Source organism: Amborella trichopoda, chromosome 4 (assembly GCF_054954075.1).
Source record: "Amborella trichopoda isolate Santa Cruz 75 chromosome 4, AtrichopodaSantaCruz75HAP2 v2.0, whole genome shotgun sequence".
Taxonomy (NCBI): domain Eukaryota; kingdom Viridiplantae; phylum Streptophyta; class Magnoliopsida; order Amborellales; family Amborellaceae; genus Amborella; species Amborella trichopoda.
Genome location: NC_142339.1, coordinates 14,871,841 through 14,892,763, shown reverse-complemented (window position 1 = coordinate 14,892,763; position 20,923 = coordinate 14,871,841). Strand labels below are relative to the sequence as shown.

Sequence of the window (20,923 nt, the reverse complement as noted above, 5' to 3'; positions counted from 1 at the left end):
GTGTCATCTGCGTACTGCAGGTGGGAAACACACAGGCCATGCAGACTGCTTTTAAAGCCAGAGAGGAGACCGGCCTGGCACAAGCAAGAGATGGACTGACTGAAAACTTCTGCTAAAATAGCGAAGAGGAAAGGTGAGAAAGGGTCTCCTCGGCGAAGGCCCCTCGGGAACGGGAAGAAACCTTTCGGTGACCTATTGATGAGGACTGAGAAAGGTGGGTTGGAGTAGCAACCCCTCATCCACTTCCTCCAGCACTCACCAAACCCCATTCTTGACAAGGATTCGTCAAGGATTGACCAGTCAATGTGGTCGTAAGCCTTCTCCTAATCAATCTTACAAATTAAGCCCAGCTTTTTGCGGAGGTGTCGAGAGTGCAAGCACTCATGTGCCACCAGCACTCCGTCAAGGATTTGCCTATCTTTGATGACGGCGGACTGTGGGGGAGAGATGACGAGGGAAAGAACTTGTTTTAGCCTAGCGGCCAATACTTCGAAGAGGATCTTATAAGAGGAATTGACCAAACTGATTGGTCGGAAATCCTTCAATTCCTCTGCCCCTTCAATCTTTGGGACAAGCGCTATGAAGGTGGCATTGATGGCTTTATGGAGGATACCATGGTGGAAGAATTCCTCAAAGAAATTTAGGAAGTTTGTCTTGAAGGTGCCTCAAAAGAACTTAAAAGGGGCAATACGGAAGCCATCGGGGTCATTGTCTTTGCCCAAGTCCTCTATAGCTTCAAAAATCTCAAGTTCAGAAAAGGGGCGTGCCAACCAATGGACCCAATGAGTGGGAAGCATTTGGAATTGAAGATTTGCCCATACTAGGTCTAGGGACCGAGGGGGCGGAGTAAAGATTATGGAAGAAGGTGACAATGGCTGATTCGATGTCCAGGTCTCAGTCCAGAATCGTACTACCCTCCTTAATAGTGGAGATGAAATATCTCTTCTTCAACAGTTTGCAATACTGTGGAAAAACTCTGTGTTATGGTCCCCAGATTTGAGCCATGTTACTCTAAATCTCTGATACAAGTACAGTTCTTCTTTTTTCAGAGTTGAGAAGTACTCCAACTTTGTTTGAGATCTAAGACTAGCCTCTGAAGAGGATAACGGCCTAGATTCCTCAGTTTGATCTAAAACTTGGATAGCATTCAGTTGGGTTTGCTTAATTTGATAGGTTCCCAGGGATAGATCTACTCCAAGTTTTAAGGGAGGCTTTAAGTAATTGAATCTTTTTTTACAGCCTACAACCAGCTCTTCCCGAGACTTAAGAGGAAAAGGAATCCCACCATGCGGGTATAAGCGAAGAAAATGAGTCTTCTTCGAGCCATGCAAGTTCAAACCTAAAAGGTTTAGGGCCCCTTGGGACAGCTAGCGTGTCCAGGAGGATGGGACAATGGTCAGAGGTTGGCTTAGGCAAAGCAAGGGCATGTGAACCAGGGAAATCCTCATCCCATGAGGAGGATAGCAGGAACCTGCCCAATTTAGAGAGGGTTGGTTGGGATGAGTGGTCAAACCGCGTGAAGAGGTTCCCTTGGAGAGGACTATCTATTAATTCTGATGATGATGGTGAAATACACATCATGCATATTTTCTACTGTAATCCACTATTACAGGAACCATGGACTTGCACATCATGTTCCCAAAAAAAAAAGATCAATGCTCTTTTCCAATTATTAAGAACCTATGAAATGAGATGATAGATTTCAAATAAACCACCTTTTTATTATTCCAATTTTGAGATAAATTTCATACAAAATTATTCATTTGTTTGAAAATAAGTAACCGTAGTGTTTTAAATGGCAAACACGTTGCTAAACCCTGATTTTATCTTCACTATATAATTACTGAAACTGTTAGAGAGTCCTCTGAAATCTTACCAACAATTCATACGCAATACACAGTATCCCATAAGATAAACTTTCAAATACATAATGATCTCGATAGACTTAGTGATATCAACTCAACAACTCTGAAAATAATTGTTTGAAAATAAGTAACCATAGTGTTTTAAATGGAAAACACATTGCTAAACCCTGATTTTATCTTCACTATAATTACTGAAACTGTTTACCCAATGCTGAGATAGTCCTTTGAAACTTACCAACAATTCATATGCAATACACAGTATCCAATAAGATAAACTTTCAAATACATAATGATCTCGAAACACTTAAATGATATCAACTCACCAACTCCAGAAATAAACGGTAAGATATATAAACACACATGCAAGCTCTCAAAAAATAAATATACATGCAAGTCTTATTATGAGACTATAGCCTACTAATTGAACACGATTGATGATAATATTGGATGAGATATAGTACATATTATTATAGTGCTCTGATGGCACTAAGTTAAGATGTATCTTCACTAACTATTCACCATAAAAAGAAAGATACACCCAGAAAATTAAGCAGATTAAGATCAATGTTGTGTATGTGCATGAAAATGCAATTAAGAAGACCAGAAAGAGCAGAAACATTAGAAAGATACAGTTAGTAGAAAATAATCAAATACAATAAAAGCCCAAATTTAGCAGTGTCCTTTTTTCAGTTCTTCCAAAGAACTCTCAGAACATTAAAGAATCAAGAGTACATGAACTTATGCATGTTAACATGTCTTTCTGCTTAAGTTCTGATTGAATATAGAATCATTCATCTCCAAGAGAAAACAACAGTAGTATGTTAGCTTCATCGTTTGCTGCTAATTAAAATTTTGAAAAAATAATGAGATGCAAGGATAAGCATGCCACCCATCTTAAATATAAATATCATGGTCAAGACTAAATGAAATTAACCAACTCAGTGACACTTTACAGGAAAAGGATTTTCAAACAGCTAATTCAATTTCATAAACAACGAACAATGGGGCAAACAAATTGCAAACATGGATTATCAGGATATACTTACTTGAATCAGGATCGATTCTTCAGGGGTTAGCAACATTGGACTTCCATCCACAGGTGACTGGACAGAAAATTGAACTATGAGATGCATACGTGACCAAATTGCATTGAAAAAAAACACTATAATACATGTAATTTGGACTCCAGTAAAAAACAAAGAAAAGGGTTGCAGACGATTTTGCTTAAATGACAGGCTGAAAATGATGCCAGTAGTTCTGAACAAACAGAACATCAAAAACTGATAAGGATGATTTCTGCTTACACAGACAAATGATAGCAGCACAAATTACTAGCAGAAACAATTAAAAGCCACCTTGGTTATTCCTTTTTAAATTTATAGTAGCATGCAAATTTGCTGCCTCTAGCCCATTTTCCTCAAGTCCACTACATTTTAGTACAATATTAGTTTGTCAAACAAAAACCAGAAGTAAGAACCAACAAAAGACAAATAACTTGGAGTTTGATGAGATAGAAGTATTAAAAAACGCATCACTAAATCGAATTCAAAAATCAATCCTGCATTATAAACTCAAACTTTAACGGTTTTTTTTTTAGAATGTAACTCAAAAATTTCATGGTTGTGAATGCATTTGTATTATTAAAAATGATGTCGGTTATATATTCTTTAATAAGGTATTATACCCATAGAAAAACTCCGTCTTGGCCAGCCCTAAGCCGGTCATGTTAGTCTCAAACTTGAGTAAAGGAAGAGGATTGTGTTAGGTAGGGCAGCCAGCATAAAACTTTACTAACTCTTGTTATGACAGCCAACCCCAAATAGTTGGGATATGGCTCAGATGATGATGATGATGACTATAGTCATAGAAAGAGATGATCACTTATGCCGAGCCACTTGATGTGGGCGAACTGCTCAATGTGCTCAAGAGATCTTTAAACTGCTAGTAGATGCTGAATGGAAAATCAGGACTACTACAAGGACAATAGAACCTTGGACTTTACAAGCACCAGAAGCTCGAGTCACAAGAGTCATAATCAAGTTTTCACACAGACTCAGTCAAAACTGAAATAAAGACCTGCTCCAGGTCAAATCTTGTGGAGAAACCCCCATGTCTATCAGCTTTATGTTTGTACGTGTAATCACCATCCCACTGTGTAAACTTGGACTTCAAATTGGAGTGGAGGCAGATATATCTGGAAAATGTGGCATTGTTTCATTGTTTTCATAGTGAAGAGGTCTAATACCTGTCAGTGAAACTAAGTCTCATCACTAAATATCCAAGAACTGCCATGGACTCTTTCAAAAATGTACTTATACCCTACTATTGCACATGTGAACCACAAGACTTACAAAAGCCAGTAGCAACTGCATCACATCAATATGCCAATTCACAATATCGCTGGTCCAATGATTAGATTGTGGCAGGTCAGTGGGATGGAAATATCCATTTCAACTAATATGATGCAATTCAATTGATGCTAAAGAACTACACAAAAATTATCATGATTTGCATCAAAGAGTTTAAATTTAAGAAGGCATGTTTCCCTACAGGAAGAAAAGATAAAATATTAAGGGAAAATATCAATGAAATGGTCAAACTATCTCGGAAAATCATTGAAGTGGTCAAATCAACCAATTTATCAAAGAAGTAACTGCTTTAAAAATATCATTTCCCTCAAGTACCTCCTCTATTGTTTTTATTAAAAAATCCAAAATGCCCCTGTTCACGATTTTGAGCTCTAAGCAAGAAGGAGTATTTAGTAATTTGGTACATGACACGAGTGGAATTAAATTACCAAAAATGTCCCTGCTTGTTCCAAGTTCCATACCTAGACCAAGAGATTTTGATTTTGAAAAACAACTACAAGTTCCAGGTTAGGAGCCTAGAACAAGCAAGGAGACGTCATTTAGATTGGGCCACTTAAATTGATCCAAATAATATAAATAACCCACCATGTTTCAAGTTCATGTTCAACAAAACTAAATGTTCCAGGTTTAGATCCCAGACAAGCAGGGTATTCTTGTCCTTTGCCTCAGGCCGTCTAAGCGGACAAAATTAACAAAATATCCAAGCATGTTCAGATTTCCAACCCTTGAACAGAGGCAGAGGCATTTTTTGACAAAATAGTTGAGAAGGTACTAGACTGAAATAATCTTTTTGAGATGACCCCTTTGTTGATAAATTGATTGATTTTGTGACCACCTCAATTATTTTTAAGGTGGTTTGCCCATTTTAATAATATCATCCCAAATTTAATTCCATTCTTAGAAGTCAATCTGCACTATAAATGATCAAAGAAAACAAAATCAAGAATGGGACTGTAGATGCCATAAAGATCTATACAAGTTTAATAGAAAACCTCAGTTTCTAGTCAGTAGCGCATATGATTACGCAAGTTTAACTTTATGAACATGAATCTTACCTGAAAGGTTACACCCTTTTCAGTAATATCAGCTAAGTGCAACAAGGAAACCTACATAAATGTAAAGAAATAAGTCATTCCAAATCACCTTCACTCAAATGATGCAAAATTTCATTATAAACGTAACTAACTCAGGTGAACAGAACATAGAAGAAGCACAGTACCTTAGCTCATTAACATTGTGATATCAAAGGAATGACCAAAGATACAATAATAAAGAAAAAACTACATGGATTTAGAAGAAAAACTTGCTATATGACAGGTCAACCCCCTTGGCCATGCTAACATGCACTATTGAAATCTATATTGTAAAACAAGGACAACTTGCTAAGGTCCCAAGCCATGTCGAGTCTGTTAGAGACACGGCCTGAGTCCAAACCAAAAAAATGTGAACAAAGGGAATTGTAAGAATTACTATCCTAGAATCTAGATATAAATTTGCTCCGAAATCCAACAAGAGCAAAGCAAAATAGATTTAGAGCTAGAATGTGACTAACATTCAGTAATACAGTACTATTTAAATTAAAGATGGAAGCCATCTTATATATGTGTTATTAGTTCCCCCTCAATGATTGCCCAGACCATGAAGACTCTAAGATGAAGGATGTTGGGTGTGTAAGAATGGCATTCCAAGTGATCACAATTTAAAAATTTTCAATGCAAGTCCCTTGTACACTCATTCATATACACATGTTCAACAAATTCACAGAAATACACCATTATGGACTCAATATAAACTGAAACAAGCCGAAACTTAGGCCCAAACTGCACCTCTAAATAGCCCCAACACAATTTTCCAATCAACCATACACTTGAGATTGCAAAATACAAGACTATAGGCACATATACAAAATTCAGCACATGTATTATATAAACCAACTTATATAGAACTCCTCCATGAATGAGTGGCAAGAGCCGCAAGACAAGAAAGGAAAGAATTCATAATGAATCTGAAAGAACTTAGGGGTAGCTCCAACAGGCAATACAATGAGGGAAAGTAGATTTATATGTTCTAGCCATATACAACGTCTACCTACAACAGCACAATTAGGAGGGGTGCTTTGGTTCAAGTGAAACACTCTAAAAGGGCAAGGAGAAGGCCTAAAAGGACATAGATGAAAGTAGTGAGAAGAGTTATGTTGACTTATGGTCTAACTAGGGGTATGGCTAGGGGTAAGAATGGACCCGATCCGGATCTGAAACCCAGAATTTGGACTATATTCGGATCCGGGTATGGACCCCAAATTTGGATCTAAAATCCGGATCTGGACCCAAAAGTCAAGTCCGAATTGAAATCAAGATCGGTTCCAAATGCAAGTGGATCCGATCCGGATCCCACCTGATTTTTTTTAAATAGGATATTTTTATTTGGAAAAGAATCACGTACACCTGCTCGCGCACAAAGCACCCATATGCCCACGGTGGAGATTCAAAATAAAAAACGGACGGGGCACAATGAACAATTTTTCCACACTTTTCCATACACTTTTCTTCTCTCTCTCTCTCTCTCTCTCTCTCTCTCTCTCTCTCTTTCTCTCTCTCATCAGCCTCTCCCATCTAGCCCCATTCACCCCTCTTCTTCTCCCTCTCTCTCGCTTCCCTTCCTCACCCATCATCCCTCTCTCTTGCACCTCAACACCCCATAACCCATCTCTTTCTATCTACGCCACCCATACCTCTCATTATGCAGCAGCCACCCATCTCTCTCTCTCTCTGAGCCATCCCATAAACCCTCTCTCTATGCCACCCCAAAACCCCATACCCTTCTCTCTCTACACCATCCACTCGCTCTCTCTCTTTCTCTCTTTAAAAATTGATCTCCACAGCTGAGAGGAACAGAGTGAAAAAAAGAAAAGCCCTAGTTTGCTCTTTGCTACTCGAAGCTGATCACAGAAGAAAAGGTTGAAGAGAATCTCATGCTTGTTGTGAAGATGAGAATCGCCATTTCTAGGGCTCTGTAGTGTATGTTAATCTGCAAAAATGAGCTCTAAAAGTCTCTCTCTCTAGATGTCCCAAGCTGAGATGCTAATGGCGAGAGAGCTTCAATGGCTGCTAGAGAGAGAGAGGGATGCCCAAGCCTAGGGGCTTCAATTGCTGAAAATAAAGAGAGAGGGAAATGTGTTGTTGCTGTAACTAGAAAGAGAGTTGCATCCGTCGCTGCTGAAAATAGAGAGGGAGGTCCATGAAGAGAGAGAGGGGTACGCTCCTTGCAAATAGAGAGAGAGGTCCAGTGGAGAGAGAGAGTAGCCAGGTTTTTAGGAACTCTATTGGGGGAGCGAGAGAAATGCGAGCCATCCATTTTAAGATTGTTTTATCCCAATCGTTGGCACACCATTTCCTTTATACGCAATATTGCATAGGGCAGCTTTTTCCTTTTTATTTTATATATATATTAAATAATATATATATAATAATCCGGATCTGGATCAGGATCCGTTGTATGCTATTCGGATCTGGATTTGGATCCAAATATCCAGGACTCGATGTGATCCAAATTCGGATCCGATGTATACTATTCAGATCCGGACCTGATCCGACCCGTTCTCACCCCTAGGTACGGCCATTGATAGAGTGAAATGGCATAACAAGATTCGCGTAGCTGGCCCTAAATAGTTGGAATAAGGCTTTGATGATGATCATCATCATAATGTGGAATTCATCTAAACATCATTACTTACACTTTAGTTACACTCAGGAGAATACAAAACTCCAAAACAAACACTACCACAACATAGAACCATAGGAAGCAATAAAAATAAAAATATCAAGGTGCCCGAGAGTACCTCAACAGGACTTTGTACACCCCATATGTTCGTTCTCCTCCTTGGTTGCGCAAGGATCGGAGGCCCACCCTTGCTCCAACTATGGGAAGCACCAAGAAGAGCTTCCTAATTCACACAAATCACTCTTCAAAGGGCTGAGAAAGTGTGGGAGAAGTGGCTGCAATCACTCCTACTAGGGCGTGCCAATCCAAGAAGAAAACATTCTCAAAACTCCACAGAAACACACACAACAAGTGTGCTACAAAGGGCTCAAGGGGCTCACACTATGATGACCAAGAGGGCAACCAAGGTGACTAAGAATGAGCTGAGATGGGGCTGGTTTCATATAAAGGTGACATGTAGGTCCATGGAAAAGTCTAGACCAAACGATGCTCAAGGCTATGGAGTAATGGTGTAGTTTGGGATGGGTGAGCCAAGGTTCAATGGAACACTTGAGGGCTAAGTCTCTTGGAAATGCAGTGGAGGTTAAGGCAACATTCACTCTAAAAGTTGGCAACATAATACTACTTAGGAGAGGTATGAAAATGAGGTGCATGAGGCCCCTATTTGTAGACTTGAATTGGGGTTTAGTGGGAGCCTAAAGAGTTCTTCTCAGAATGGAGCAACGTGAACCACTGATCATGAAGATCTATGGGGTGAAGAGATGCTTAATTGAAATTATTCAAACCTTGGTGAGTATCATCAATAAAGGGTTGAGATTTACACCGTATCCCCTAGCCATCCAAACCCTAATTTCCCTTTAATTCAAAACAATATGAATACTAGGTCAATATAGATTAATTTCCAACCAACCCCATGAAAATCTCTCTCCAAATTCAACTAATTTCAACCAACCCCTTCAATGTTTTTTTGTACTCCATATTTGCATTTATTGCTTATTTATTACTCTTCATATTATATAATTTCAAAACATCCAATGTTCCAACCTTTTGAAAGCTGGATCATGACCACACCATTCTAGGCAACCGGCACATTGGCCTTTCTAACTTATTGTATGCCATTTTATAGACCATCTCCTCTCTGTCTCTTTACTTTATGCCCCAAGTGGGACTTTTCGCCTCCCATTGAGCTTCAAAAAATAAAAACAGCATCACATGGCCCCTCTCTCTCTAAAAATGCCATCACATGGACCGTCTCTCTCTCTCTCTCACTCTCTCTCTCTCTCTCTCTCTCTAAATTGCACACATTAATTTGCTAATAAATATGAAGACATAAGAAAAGAATCACCATATAAGATGCCATGGAAGCGTAAACATTTTGTCAAAGTGCAATTAACCCCAACCCAAATATTCCAAGCAGCTATTCTATCCCCCTCTTTCTCTCTCTCTAAATTATACAGACTACTTTGCTAACAAAAATGAAGACATTAGAAAAGAATCACCATATGCAGTAGACAAACAATTTTTACAAAAAAATAGTAATCAAATATTATATAATCCAAGCACATATAAAACCAGACCGAATTTCCAAAGTACAAAAAAATATTGAATAAATGAACTAAGCAGGATATAAAACCACATTGATCACTGGTCTTTACAAATTCAAGACACAATCTATTTCTCTCGCCTCTCACTGAGTTTCAAAATAAAATGCCGCTAATGAGAGAGGAGCCTTAAGAAGTTCTTTCAGTTGTTGTATGCTCTATTTTGGACAATGTATTCATATCTATGAAGACTATGATGATTGTAATTCTGTTTTTTTAGTGATGTGAATGTAATGGTCAAGAGACGTCCAGATAGGGGAACAACGAATCAATATTCATGTATTTTTGCAAAATAATTAAAGTAAATGATGCACCACCCCTCATTTTTTTGGAAACTCACAAAACACTATTTTTAGGAATCTTTACTATTTCTTGAGATTTTCGAGGCCGAAACTAGCCTCTCCGACCTCTGATCCAGAACGCCGATCCATAGATTCAACCCAGTTTTCAAGCTGGCCGATCCGAGTCACTGATCGCTTTTTCTTTTTTACCTTGAAATAAATATAGGATCTAAATGATCGGTAAAAGCATAAAATAGAGAGACATTGATCACTTAAATATTATGAAACCAAATAAAAGATGATAAAAATAAATAAAGATTTTATTTTTTCATTGTTATGAATATAAAAAAATACATAATAGCAAGTACGCAAGGTAGAGCAACATAGGGATGAATATTACCATTTGAAAGCCACCAGAATCAGTAAGCAAGGCCCTCGGCCAATTCATAAATTTGTGGAGACCACCCAATTCATCAATCAAATCAGCACCAGGACGAAGTGCCAGATGGTATGTATTCCCGAGAATTATTTGACAACCAATATCCTCTAGTTGGCTATTTGTGAGACCCTTTATCGTACCTTGAACAAGCAGAAAAAACAAATGAATACTCGAAGAAATACAAAGACATCAAACCCATGATGCACTTGCAATGTATACAAAAAAAGTATGCAAATAAAACAGGTTCAGCAATATTAGGTATGCCTACCACGAATGCCAAAGATCAGTGTTCAAACATTCACCCACCAGGAGGCATCACCTAAGGCCATGCCAGGGCTTAGGGCCGAGGGGACTCTAGATGCTTCCTCATCTTCTTATTTGTGTTGTTATTTTTTTTTTTTAGTATGTATACATAGTACTGCATTGCATTATATAATATGCAGTACTATATTACTTATATAATATATTAAATAGAATCCTACTTTTATCACTAAGATATTATATTAAAGGGAAATTTATCAAATTACCCATAAAAGAATAACACCTGGCCTTGAGTTGGACTAGTTCCAAAAGGGTAAATTGTTCAATAATTCATCTCTTATGGGTACTTGATAAATTTTCCTATATTAAATATTATCCTAGTTTATTATAGTACTATCCCCCACCCCACCCCACCCCCCCACCCAATTTGCTTTAGGTCCTCCAGTGAATAAAACTTCGGCCTGGTGGACAAACTGCCTAGGCTCTGGGCAGGCATGCCTTAGGCAGGTGCCTAAGCAGTTAAGATGCACGCCTAGACGGTCAAGGTGGGTGCCTAGGCCGTCAAGGCGGGCACCTAGGCGAGATCAAGGCTGCACCTAGGCAATCTGGGCTGCCACATAGTGCCATCCCTTAAATAAATAAGATATAGAAATTCAAATCCACCCAAAACATAAATAAGGCTTGGTATTGCCTTTCTCGCTCTCTCTCTCTCTCTCTCTCTCTCTCTCTCTCTCTCTCTCTCTCTCTCGGGTCCATGGGCTCTCTCTACTTATGAGAAGAAGCAGAAGATGGACTCCAAGTGTTCGATATGTGGCCTCTCTATCTCTCTCACACACACACACATACAGACACAAAGATACACATGGACCCATATGTTCCCCCTTTACAATTGAAGAATATGACCTCCAAATATCCAATGCGAGGTCTCTCTCTCTCTCTCTCTCTCTCTCTCTCTCTCTCTCTCTCTCTCTCTCTCTCCATATCCTCCTAGTGTTCGAGACCTCTCTCTCACAAATATAAAGAAAAACGAGAATGATCTTTAAGAGTTTCATGCAAGACCTCACGCACACACATATGTGCACATGCACACACGCATAAAACAACATATGGCCCCCAACCCAACCCCTTCAATTAGGAATGCCTTTGTGTCTAGGTGCCTGCCTAGACGAGCCACCTTGGCTCCTAGGCGGCCCAGACCCTTGGCTGCCTAAGCGGCCGCCTCCGCCTTTTTTAACATTGAGGGCCTCATTAGTTATGAAGCAACCCTAGGCACACAAGGCGCCACATAAAAGACAAGACCCCTGATCGCCTAAGTGACCGAATATGCTTTCACTGCCAATGATCCTAGTAGAATCAAATTGATGAGTTTACTCATCAAGAAAGACGTATCCTAGACCATCACTTGAAAGAAATTTTTCAAATGCCTCAGCAGCAAGACAAAGAATAAACAAGTGTCGCATATATTTCAACTCTGCCCAATAATCATAAAGGATTTAATTTATGCATTGCATATTAATGCTTTAATCAACTTACTGGGGAAATTATATGCAGCCCTGAAATATGAAGGTTCATGCATGTGAGCACATACCAAAGGATGGCAGGATGCAAATTACTTATCTACCCTTATAAGGGAGCATTAAAGAAAAAGGAGGCATTAAACAAATACCACTTGTATATAACATAAAAGCACATACTCTTAAAAGCACTGACATGCATTCTAAATTTTGGAAAACCTAAAAGAACATTGTTATCCAAGAACTAATTAACTAACTAAGAGAGCATTTTTCATCACTCTTAGACCGTACGGAATGTAATTGCTTGATCCTATATTTATTATAAGAAATTACTTATGACTAGTGTGTTTCGAGTACTATCATGAGAGACCTACAACAATATAAGTCAGTCAAGTTCTTCCAAAAAAAACATATGCTTATTGTACAGTTGGCTGTGAAGTAATTGATGCAATAATCTAGACCCTGACCTTGTGTCCCAACAGGCATGAATAGTGGAGTCTGACATGTAAAATGGGGCAAAGTAAGTTGAGCTGCACGTGCACGATTAAACCTTGCAAGAACCTGGAATCACATATAGTATTTAAAAAATGTCAGCATAAAGTGTTTTACAAAGAACTTTATAAATGCTAAAAACCTAAATAAATGCATGCATCCAGAACTAAAATTGTTAAATTTAACAAAACAATGAGAGGCCGTATACTAGAACTCAAAATGTTAGGATTTTGAGTTCTTGAACACCTAGATCATTCCCTCCAAAAAATAATTGGTTTCAGTGAAATCTTGGGATGCCAATTTGTTTTACGCACATAGAGAATGAGAGCTATTTTATTTTATTTTCTTGTGAATGTTTGCCAGGTTCCAGAGATCATACTCAGCATAAGTTTTGCCCAAGGGAGTAGATGGATAGTACACTCCTGCAAAAGTAGGAAATCTTTCGGCAAACAACAATACTTCATAATGTTAAGTCAAAGAAACCCAGTACAGCCAATAGAGGTCATCTCAGATATCCTCAATTAGAATCACTAAGAAGCAAATGAAACAGCATACAATTTGAAATTAATGGAACAGACACAATGCAAAAATCTATTTCAACATTGAGAAGAAGAAAATGGGAGTTAAAATTAAATGAATGATGATTGTAGTTTTCCATCTTTCAATTTTCTATTTTTTATTTTTTATTTTTTGGGGAAAGTGGCCAACTTTCGAATTTCTCTCTCATTTATACAGTTTTTCCGAAAATAACGAGAGAAAGATGTGCACCTCAAATAAATGTATTTCAAAACATTAATACCACATAGGTCATGTTAGAGCGGGAAAAAAGTCGAGAAAGATATATGTACATAAATTTTTGTGTGTCCTCATATGTAACCATCAAATTAAAAATAATCACTATTAAAACAGTTTTAGTATTGCCAAATAATTTTCTGAAGAAGAGGGGGAATGGTGAGAGTTCCATTCGTCTCGTTGCTTTGAGCTAAGCAACGGCAGTTTCAAAGGATAGGCCCCTTCTGAATCACTCTTCTAGCCTAGAACCACCTCTTTCCCAATCACTTTCTGTTAACAAGCGACTCCAGCTTCCATCCATCTCGTGGAGCTTTTACCAGAACCACTACTTACCCTACACAGACACAACTCACTCTTTTATTCCGTACCACACCCACATAGCTCCTAACCGTAAATGATCTACCAGCCAACCCCGTTCAACCTCCTTAACGGTTACCCCACCTACCTCTGAAACAAACTTTTCTCCTCCCAAATCCAAACCAGTTAAAATCACACTACCACAGCTTTATGATAAATATATATATGTTAAATTAATCAGGCCAGCCAACACAACCTCTGCACCTCATCCACCACACATAATTCCACACCAACCATCTAGCTCTGCTCCCCTCCCCTACCCTCCCCCCCTCCATTAAACCACATCAACCTCCTCCCATTGTTCCCTCGTCACAAAATGAGGTTCCATTCTCTCCTCTCTACTAGATCTACTCCATCCTCCTCAAACCTCATAACCCTCCAAGCAAATCTAAGGTTCCCAACCATCGGGAAGATGAAGCCTTCATCTTCCCAAAAACACTCCCTTAATAGACCCTAAACTCATTCCTGGTGAAACCCATAATCCTCATATCTCCAACCTTTCTCTACCCAAGTCTCTCCTAGACCAAACCATATTCATTATTTCGGGAGGCCACCTGCAACACAAATAAGATCTTTTGCATAATTCCTTAATTATTGGGTTCAGACCTCCCAAGCATGATTTCATAAACCTTCAGAGATGGACAGTCTCCACTTAGATTTCTAAGTTTATCACTCATCGACCTCTGCTGAATGGAGCTCACTTGTTATCTTTTCCCTCCAAGAAGCGAAGGGCCACGGAGGCATCTTTCAAATATCTTTTTTCTAGGAAACAAAACTACACTTAAGCCCTCGAGCCCCGCTTTTTGGTCCATTACTTCCCATCAGTTCTGGATTATGTTCATGGCAGCCCATGCCTATTACCTGCTGGTTTACAAAGCCATAGGTGAGCTCTGTGGGGGTTTCTTGAAAAACAATTCCAAGATCTCTCAGAACCTCCCTATTGGTTAGGTCTCTTTTACCAGTTAAATTTTTTTCATTAGAATCCCTGCCCAAATCCATATACCTCAAGTTTGGGAATCACTCCTACTCCATGTTTACTCAACCCCAAGATGCTAAACCCCATCGTAGGGCTCTTACCATAGTGGATCACCAACTCAACTATCCTACTCCTTGGTCTCTAGCCGAACTCCATACTTCATTGGACAATGGTTCAGAGACAATGACCATGGTGATCCAAAAGCACCACCACAACAGCAAAAATTGCGGGACATGGATGGCCATCTGATGGCGACTCCACAGCTGGCCCCATTCCTATCTCGCAATCGAAGACCTCACTTCATACGCCTCACTCATCCTTAACTGGGACAATTGATGAAACACTACCACCAACCACCCTTTCAATTACCGCAGTTTTCGAGGAACTCCTTCCTTATCCCACATCTTGCTCTTTGCCTGCTCAAAGGACAGATCCAGAAGCATCTGATCATGATCTCTCTCCTACTCCAATTGTCCCATATGCCAACACTCTCTCGCTCCCCAAGACTTGCTCTCCCAACCCTCCCTCTCTCCTTTGCTTCTCCCTCGCTCCAAATCTCTCCCCCAACTATTTTCTTTCACACTTGCTTATTCTCTCTTCTCGAAAACTGCTCTTTTCTTCTCCTTTTCTCTCTCCCCATCAATAGTGGCCCTTGTGGTTCTTGCAATAGTGGCTAAGCACCTGATATACGAGTGGCCAACCTTATTGTTTGATGTTTTTCATTTTTTTTTGTTTATACTAAAACATAGGTTTATGGGAAACCAATCTCATGCTCCAAAATAAACTCCCATATTTCTAGGAAATGTGTCTCAAATTGTTGGGTTGGCCAGATTCTAATGCTTGAGAATAGATTCCTGTGGTACATGACACTGCAGACATCCTTCCTCTCATGGGAAAGACTCAAAACACCTATCTCTTTGAATATGGTTTACAATAAGTTGTTATGGCTTATTCCCAGCATATATTCTCTAGAGTCAATGCAACAACTCCTTAATCTGCACGTTGGACTTTATGTTCGCTGCATAACATTTTTTGGATGTATAAAATTTAAGAAAATATGTTTTTTTCTGGTTTTGTACAGCGCACCCATATTGTGACCTGCCACTCTGTTTTTGTATTTCATCATTGAAGCTTAATACAACCATGAACACGATTTCAAAAACAAAATGACTCATTAATCTCTACGGTGTCCAAAGTTGCATCATATGTTATACTTCTTGAAGTTAGGTCAGTGTTCCTGATGCATCCAACCATATTATAGGTGTTTCATCACTATGCCTTCCCTCGAAAACCGTACACAATCTATTTTTGTTGAAAACTTAAACCATTCACTCTTACCAACTTGCAAATCAAGCTAATGATATCAGTCTACGTGAGCCTATCATGAATAATCTTGATTTACAACAGATGGAACTTCGAGGTATAAACGCTAACATAATTAGTAAGTTTCATGAAATGTCACAGATATTCTCTATTTCAAGTTTCTTTCACTTGCCCAAAAAATCAGTCAGTAAAGGGATCAGAGAACCTGCATGCCTCTAGATATTCAAGCTTTTGCATGAATTTGACAACTTTGAAAGAGAACTGTCCTAGATCAGAAAGAAGAATCTATATGCAAAGTTACAGACCAAATTAACTTGCCAAACTAAGCATCTTGTAATTTTAAAACATGGGTATAGTGGGCCAAACCTCAAAACAGAGAGCCATCACAGACAATATTTATAACTCTTTAGTCTGCAAGGCACAGGAAGGTATCAGAGGGTCAATAATGGGAACTCCTTTATGGGATCAATGAATGAATTAACCATTAGTAACATGATGAAAGAAGATATCAAGATTCCAAGCGAAAAAAAAGAGTATCAGAGAATCACATCCAACTTGATTGATCCATATCACTTCAGTATTTGTTCAGTCAGTAAAAATAAAAAATTGAAAAAAGAGTTTGTGAAAAGTGACACACATATTCAAATAGGCCAATGATTCACATGACTCAAGTAAACCACCCAAAACACCAGGGAAATAATTCCTAATGAATCATATGAATCATACTATAAAAATCTCAAGTTCAGGATACAAACAATAAACCAAAACACAACGGCACTATAATAAATACTATTAATTGAACCAGGGTGATAAAGACAATCAGCCAGCTTAAGCAGGAAACTGACCTGAATCTGATTTACAAATACAACATCATTTGCTGGTAAAATCATCACAACGCCATTGCTTATGAGAAGCAGAGGAGCAAGACATACTATGACCTAAAAATACAACAAAATATAATAAAAATAACCATCTTAAAAATCAAAAAACCAAAAAAAAAAATTAAAAAAACCAACTTGAAGGGAATAACGCCATCACACGAAATTATTTTTTAGTAGAACGAGGCCTTTAGTGATAAACATTGAAATGGTGGTTAAGCGATAAACATTGGACCAAAAACCATAACAGAAAAGAGAACATAAACTGCACACAGATAGAAGAAAGCCAAAAAAAAAAAAACGGAGAATCAGAATTAAGCACAAAATAAAGCATAAACGAGGTAATGAGAAATAAAAACAAGGAAAATATCTTGAAAAAGCTCATAGAACTGGAATGTTCAATCTACGCTTAGTAAGATAGGGAGTTACGAAACTTTGAGGAAAAAAGGAGTTTCAAGGAAAGATAGAAATGGTGTAAATAAATAGAAAAAACTCCACGGAAGTTCATAGGCAGGGAGAAAAGGCATGTACAGAGAACAGTAGTAAAAACAGGAAATGGTGTAAAATAAAATGGAGAAAGACGAAAATTAAAACGCCGTGAAAAACTTTATTGTTAAATCACTGGATGAAATATTTATGGTTCATTGGTTCCACTCTAAAGTGGGAGAGAGAAACCAGGAACATGAAGAGTAGGAGACTTAGTAATCCTCTCTGCGAGAAATTGAGTAGCAAACAAGCAGCATTCTTAGAAAGAAGAAAACAGCGCACCTCTTCTTCTTCCAAGGTTTTCTTCTGGAATGGTGTCACAGAGAGAAGTTCTGGAGAGAGAGATTTTAGAGAGAGAGAGAGAACTGTGATGGAGAGGGAGGTGGGGCGACTGAAGTTCCAAGGGAGGGAAGAGACAAGGAAATTGCGGAAGCAAAGTTTGAAGTACTCGCTTTATATCCTATACAGCATGTAGTATATAAACAAAGTACTACACTTATTCCTGCCCATTTATAATAAGAAAAAGTTTATATAAGGGTATGCGATGTTAAAATGTAGAATTACAAATGCACCTTAAAACTCCATCGGAAAATATTGTTTTAAAGTTGAAAAAACCTCTATTTTATCATCCCGATACCTTTATAATATCGAGGGTAAGCATGAACTATTCAAACCAGACTAGTTAACCAAACATGGGCTTAGAAGTAGTTCAATCGAGAAACCGTTCTAGTCGGACAAATCTTTCGTTAAAAAAATAAAAAATATATAAGTTAATGAAAATAAAAATTTAAATAAATGATTTAATTTTAAAAAAAAATTAAAAATATATAAAAATAAATACCAATAGCCAAAACAATGAGATTTTTGCAACAAAATAAATTTTCTTGATTAGATTTCGCTAGATGGAGGTTTTCCTTTCCATAGTCTACATGTGAAGTGCGAGATTATAACACATGTAGATTACCCATCAATATGGTACATGCTATCTCCATAGTCAACAATATGACGGTGGGGATGATGACCTTCGCTTGAAACTGGATTTGAGTATGGATCAGTGTCAGAAAACACAAATTGAGAACGGATCCTGGCCATGGAACAGGTCACCCGGACCTAGTCCGAGTAATTGGGCCAAATCTGGCAGGTCTCAATCGAGCTATAAAGGGTTAAAAAAAAGTATAAAAAATCTAAAAAAAATGTTTAAAATATATTTAAATGAAATTACAAATAGTTAAAATAATTTTAAAAATATAAAAATAAGTATTTTTTGCCACTTTCAAAGCTTTTTCAAAAATAATAAAAAATATTAAAAAATCCATTACAAACTAATCTTTTATTTTAATTTTTTTAAATTAGGGTGATCAAGGTAGTTGACCACCCACCAAAACCATCCATGATTAGCAACAAGTTCAAAATAACCCAGCCGGTTCTAGGGTGATCCGGCCGATTTTGCGAACACGGTATGAACAGTGGAGTTTATGTGGACGATGATGTTAGTACGACACACCCTAACTGACCAAAACTGGCCATGGTTAGTGAAACCTTCAAATCAGTGCCGACTCGTGCGAGTTTAATTGAGAATAGGACGTTGTTTGCTTGAATGGAAGATTCTCACCGGTGTTGTGAGCCATAGCGTAGGGCGCTTCTCAATCCGTTTTGAACCATTCATCTTACATGTATGGTAGAATATTGTAACCAAACTCGATCGGAGTATGGTATGCATACACCATGTGTGCATCGTAGTCCCAAGTGGAAGGTATTGTAGTCCTCCATATCCGTTTGACCAAATGCCAAATGCCATTTATGGCAACTTGAAGGATGGCTAGAGATAGATTTCAGTGGTTTGAAAATATATAAAACTATCGACAACCGTACAGTATTTGTATGGTATGGAGATATTTTTCAATTTGAATCTTCGCTTATAATACACACTACGAAGGCCATCAAGTTCCATGATGCTTTATAGCTTTGAAGTATGCGCCTTATCTAATAGATCAGTAGTATAACTTACAAATATTAATGTCTCTAGGGTTTTTATCTGTTTTTGGGCCTTGTGTTTATATCTTGATTTCATAAGTGCTATAGGGATGAGTCACATTTTATGATAAACTGTCTGACTTCTACACTTGTATAGGTATGTCTATCAAGAATGACTCTGTGTTAAAACACTTTGATTTATATATAGTCATGCACATCATTAAGAACTTAACTCGGCCTTCTTATATACTGATCATTACTAGACTTATCCACCATATGGATTTCTTTACAATAGGTGCTTACAAAAAAAATTCATTTAGTAACCACTTGTATAACTTGTTATTACCATATTGAATCTAGATTTTTTAGGTCACAAAGGACTAGGTTGGGTTCTTAATGTAGGTGACTCCTTTATGGATAATGTCATCCCTTACAAAGCCTTTCGTCAAATAATCGGTCTAATTTCCTTTGACTTCACATACTCTAGACTTATTACTTCATCTTTAATTAATTTTTATATGGAGTTATGTAAGTGCACAATATTTCTAGACTTACCATTGTATACATCACCACATGCTCACGTAATACTGGCATAATCGTTAGTATATACTCTGATTGTTGGTATCGATCTTGGCCACGTTGGTAGGTCATATAAACATTCATTAGTCATTTTGCTTCTTCACAAGCATAGTCTAAAGCAATAAATTCTAACTCTATTATAGAGCGTGAAATGCAAGTTTTCTTAGTTGGCCCCATGACACCACTCCCTTTAATATCCATGTGGATGTTTATAGTGAATCTTGAACTTTCATGTTCCAATTTGTATCACTATATCCTTCCAATTCATTAGGATAACCTACATAATACATGTTATAATTGATAGTTCCTTTTAAATATTTTAACACTCGAGACATTCTTTTTCAATACTCTCTACTATAGTAAATTGTAAAACTACTAAGTTTTTCCACTAGATATGCAATTATTGGGATAATGATGTAAATAAAATTGGGGTTATTTCAATTTTTAATTTTATTATTCTTTTGTTTATTTTTCTTAAGAATAAGAAGTGAACTGGGATAATTAATAGGGGAGGGAGGATTTTAGTACGTATTGTTAAGTGGAAGGATTTTGTGGAATAGATTATGAATAGTCTTTTAGGAAGGATTTGGGAAGGGATAAAGATCACGTGAAATGAGGGAGCTAATTTGGGGAAGTTAGTGAGATAAAGAGAAAAATAGGGAGATAGTGTGTGAGGAAGATAGGGAAGAGATTTATGTAGAAGTTGGAGAGAAAGATAAGGGAAAGTAGTACGTGACTTTTCGAGAGATAAGAGAGTTTTTTTTTTTTTGTGGGTTATTTTATTTTTTTATTTTGTATAGTATATATAAAGAGAGATGTCCCTCCATTATAATACACAGAGATTGAAATTAAAGTAAATTTCGGTCTTGTGAAGATATCGTTTTTTGGGTGGATTCCCTTGCAGATCTTGAGATAGGATATTCTCTCAACATTTTTCTTTTTTTGTTTCAGTTTTATTTTCTCCTCGCATCAGTTGATTATTAGGTGAAATATGCACATAATACAAAACAAAACAA

At 37.7% G+C, this 20,923-nt stretch overlaps 1 protein-coding gene across 18 annotated transcripts in view; it reads right to left on the bottom strand.

Annotated features, from left to right (window-relative positions):
- The window catches only part of LOC18423249 (uncharacterized), an 83,476-nt gene extending 65,612 nt beyond the window's left edge, over positions 1–17,864 (bottom strand). For 5 of the 18 annotated variants that reach the window (XR_016054210.1, XM_088864960.1, XM_088864961.1 and 2 more), the window contains exons 1-6: positions 17,637–17,864; positions 16,836–16,928; positions 12,518–12,611; positions 10,237–10,415; positions 5,290–5,340; positions 2,912–2,968 (exon numbers count right to left, since the gene is read on the bottom strand). Coding sequence is in view for 12 of the 18 variants with exons in the window: in XM_088864960.1 (XP_088721086.1) it covers positions 2,912–2,968; positions 5,290–5,340; positions 10,237–10,415; positions 12,518–12,611; positions 16,836–16,880 (426 nt within the window). In the remaining 6 variants the exon portion in view is untranslated. Of the gene's footprint in view, positions 1–2,911; positions 2,969–5,289; positions 5,341–10,236; positions 10,416–12,517; positions 12,612–12,921; positions 12,965–16,356; positions 16,402–16,835; positions 16,929–17,636 lie in introns of all 18 variants that reach the window. The other 13 variants (XM_088864971.1, XM_088864968.1, XM_088864969.1 and 10 more) reach the window with 9 other exon arrangements.
- Between the last annotated feature and the right edge of the window lie 3,059 nt (positions 17,865–20,923).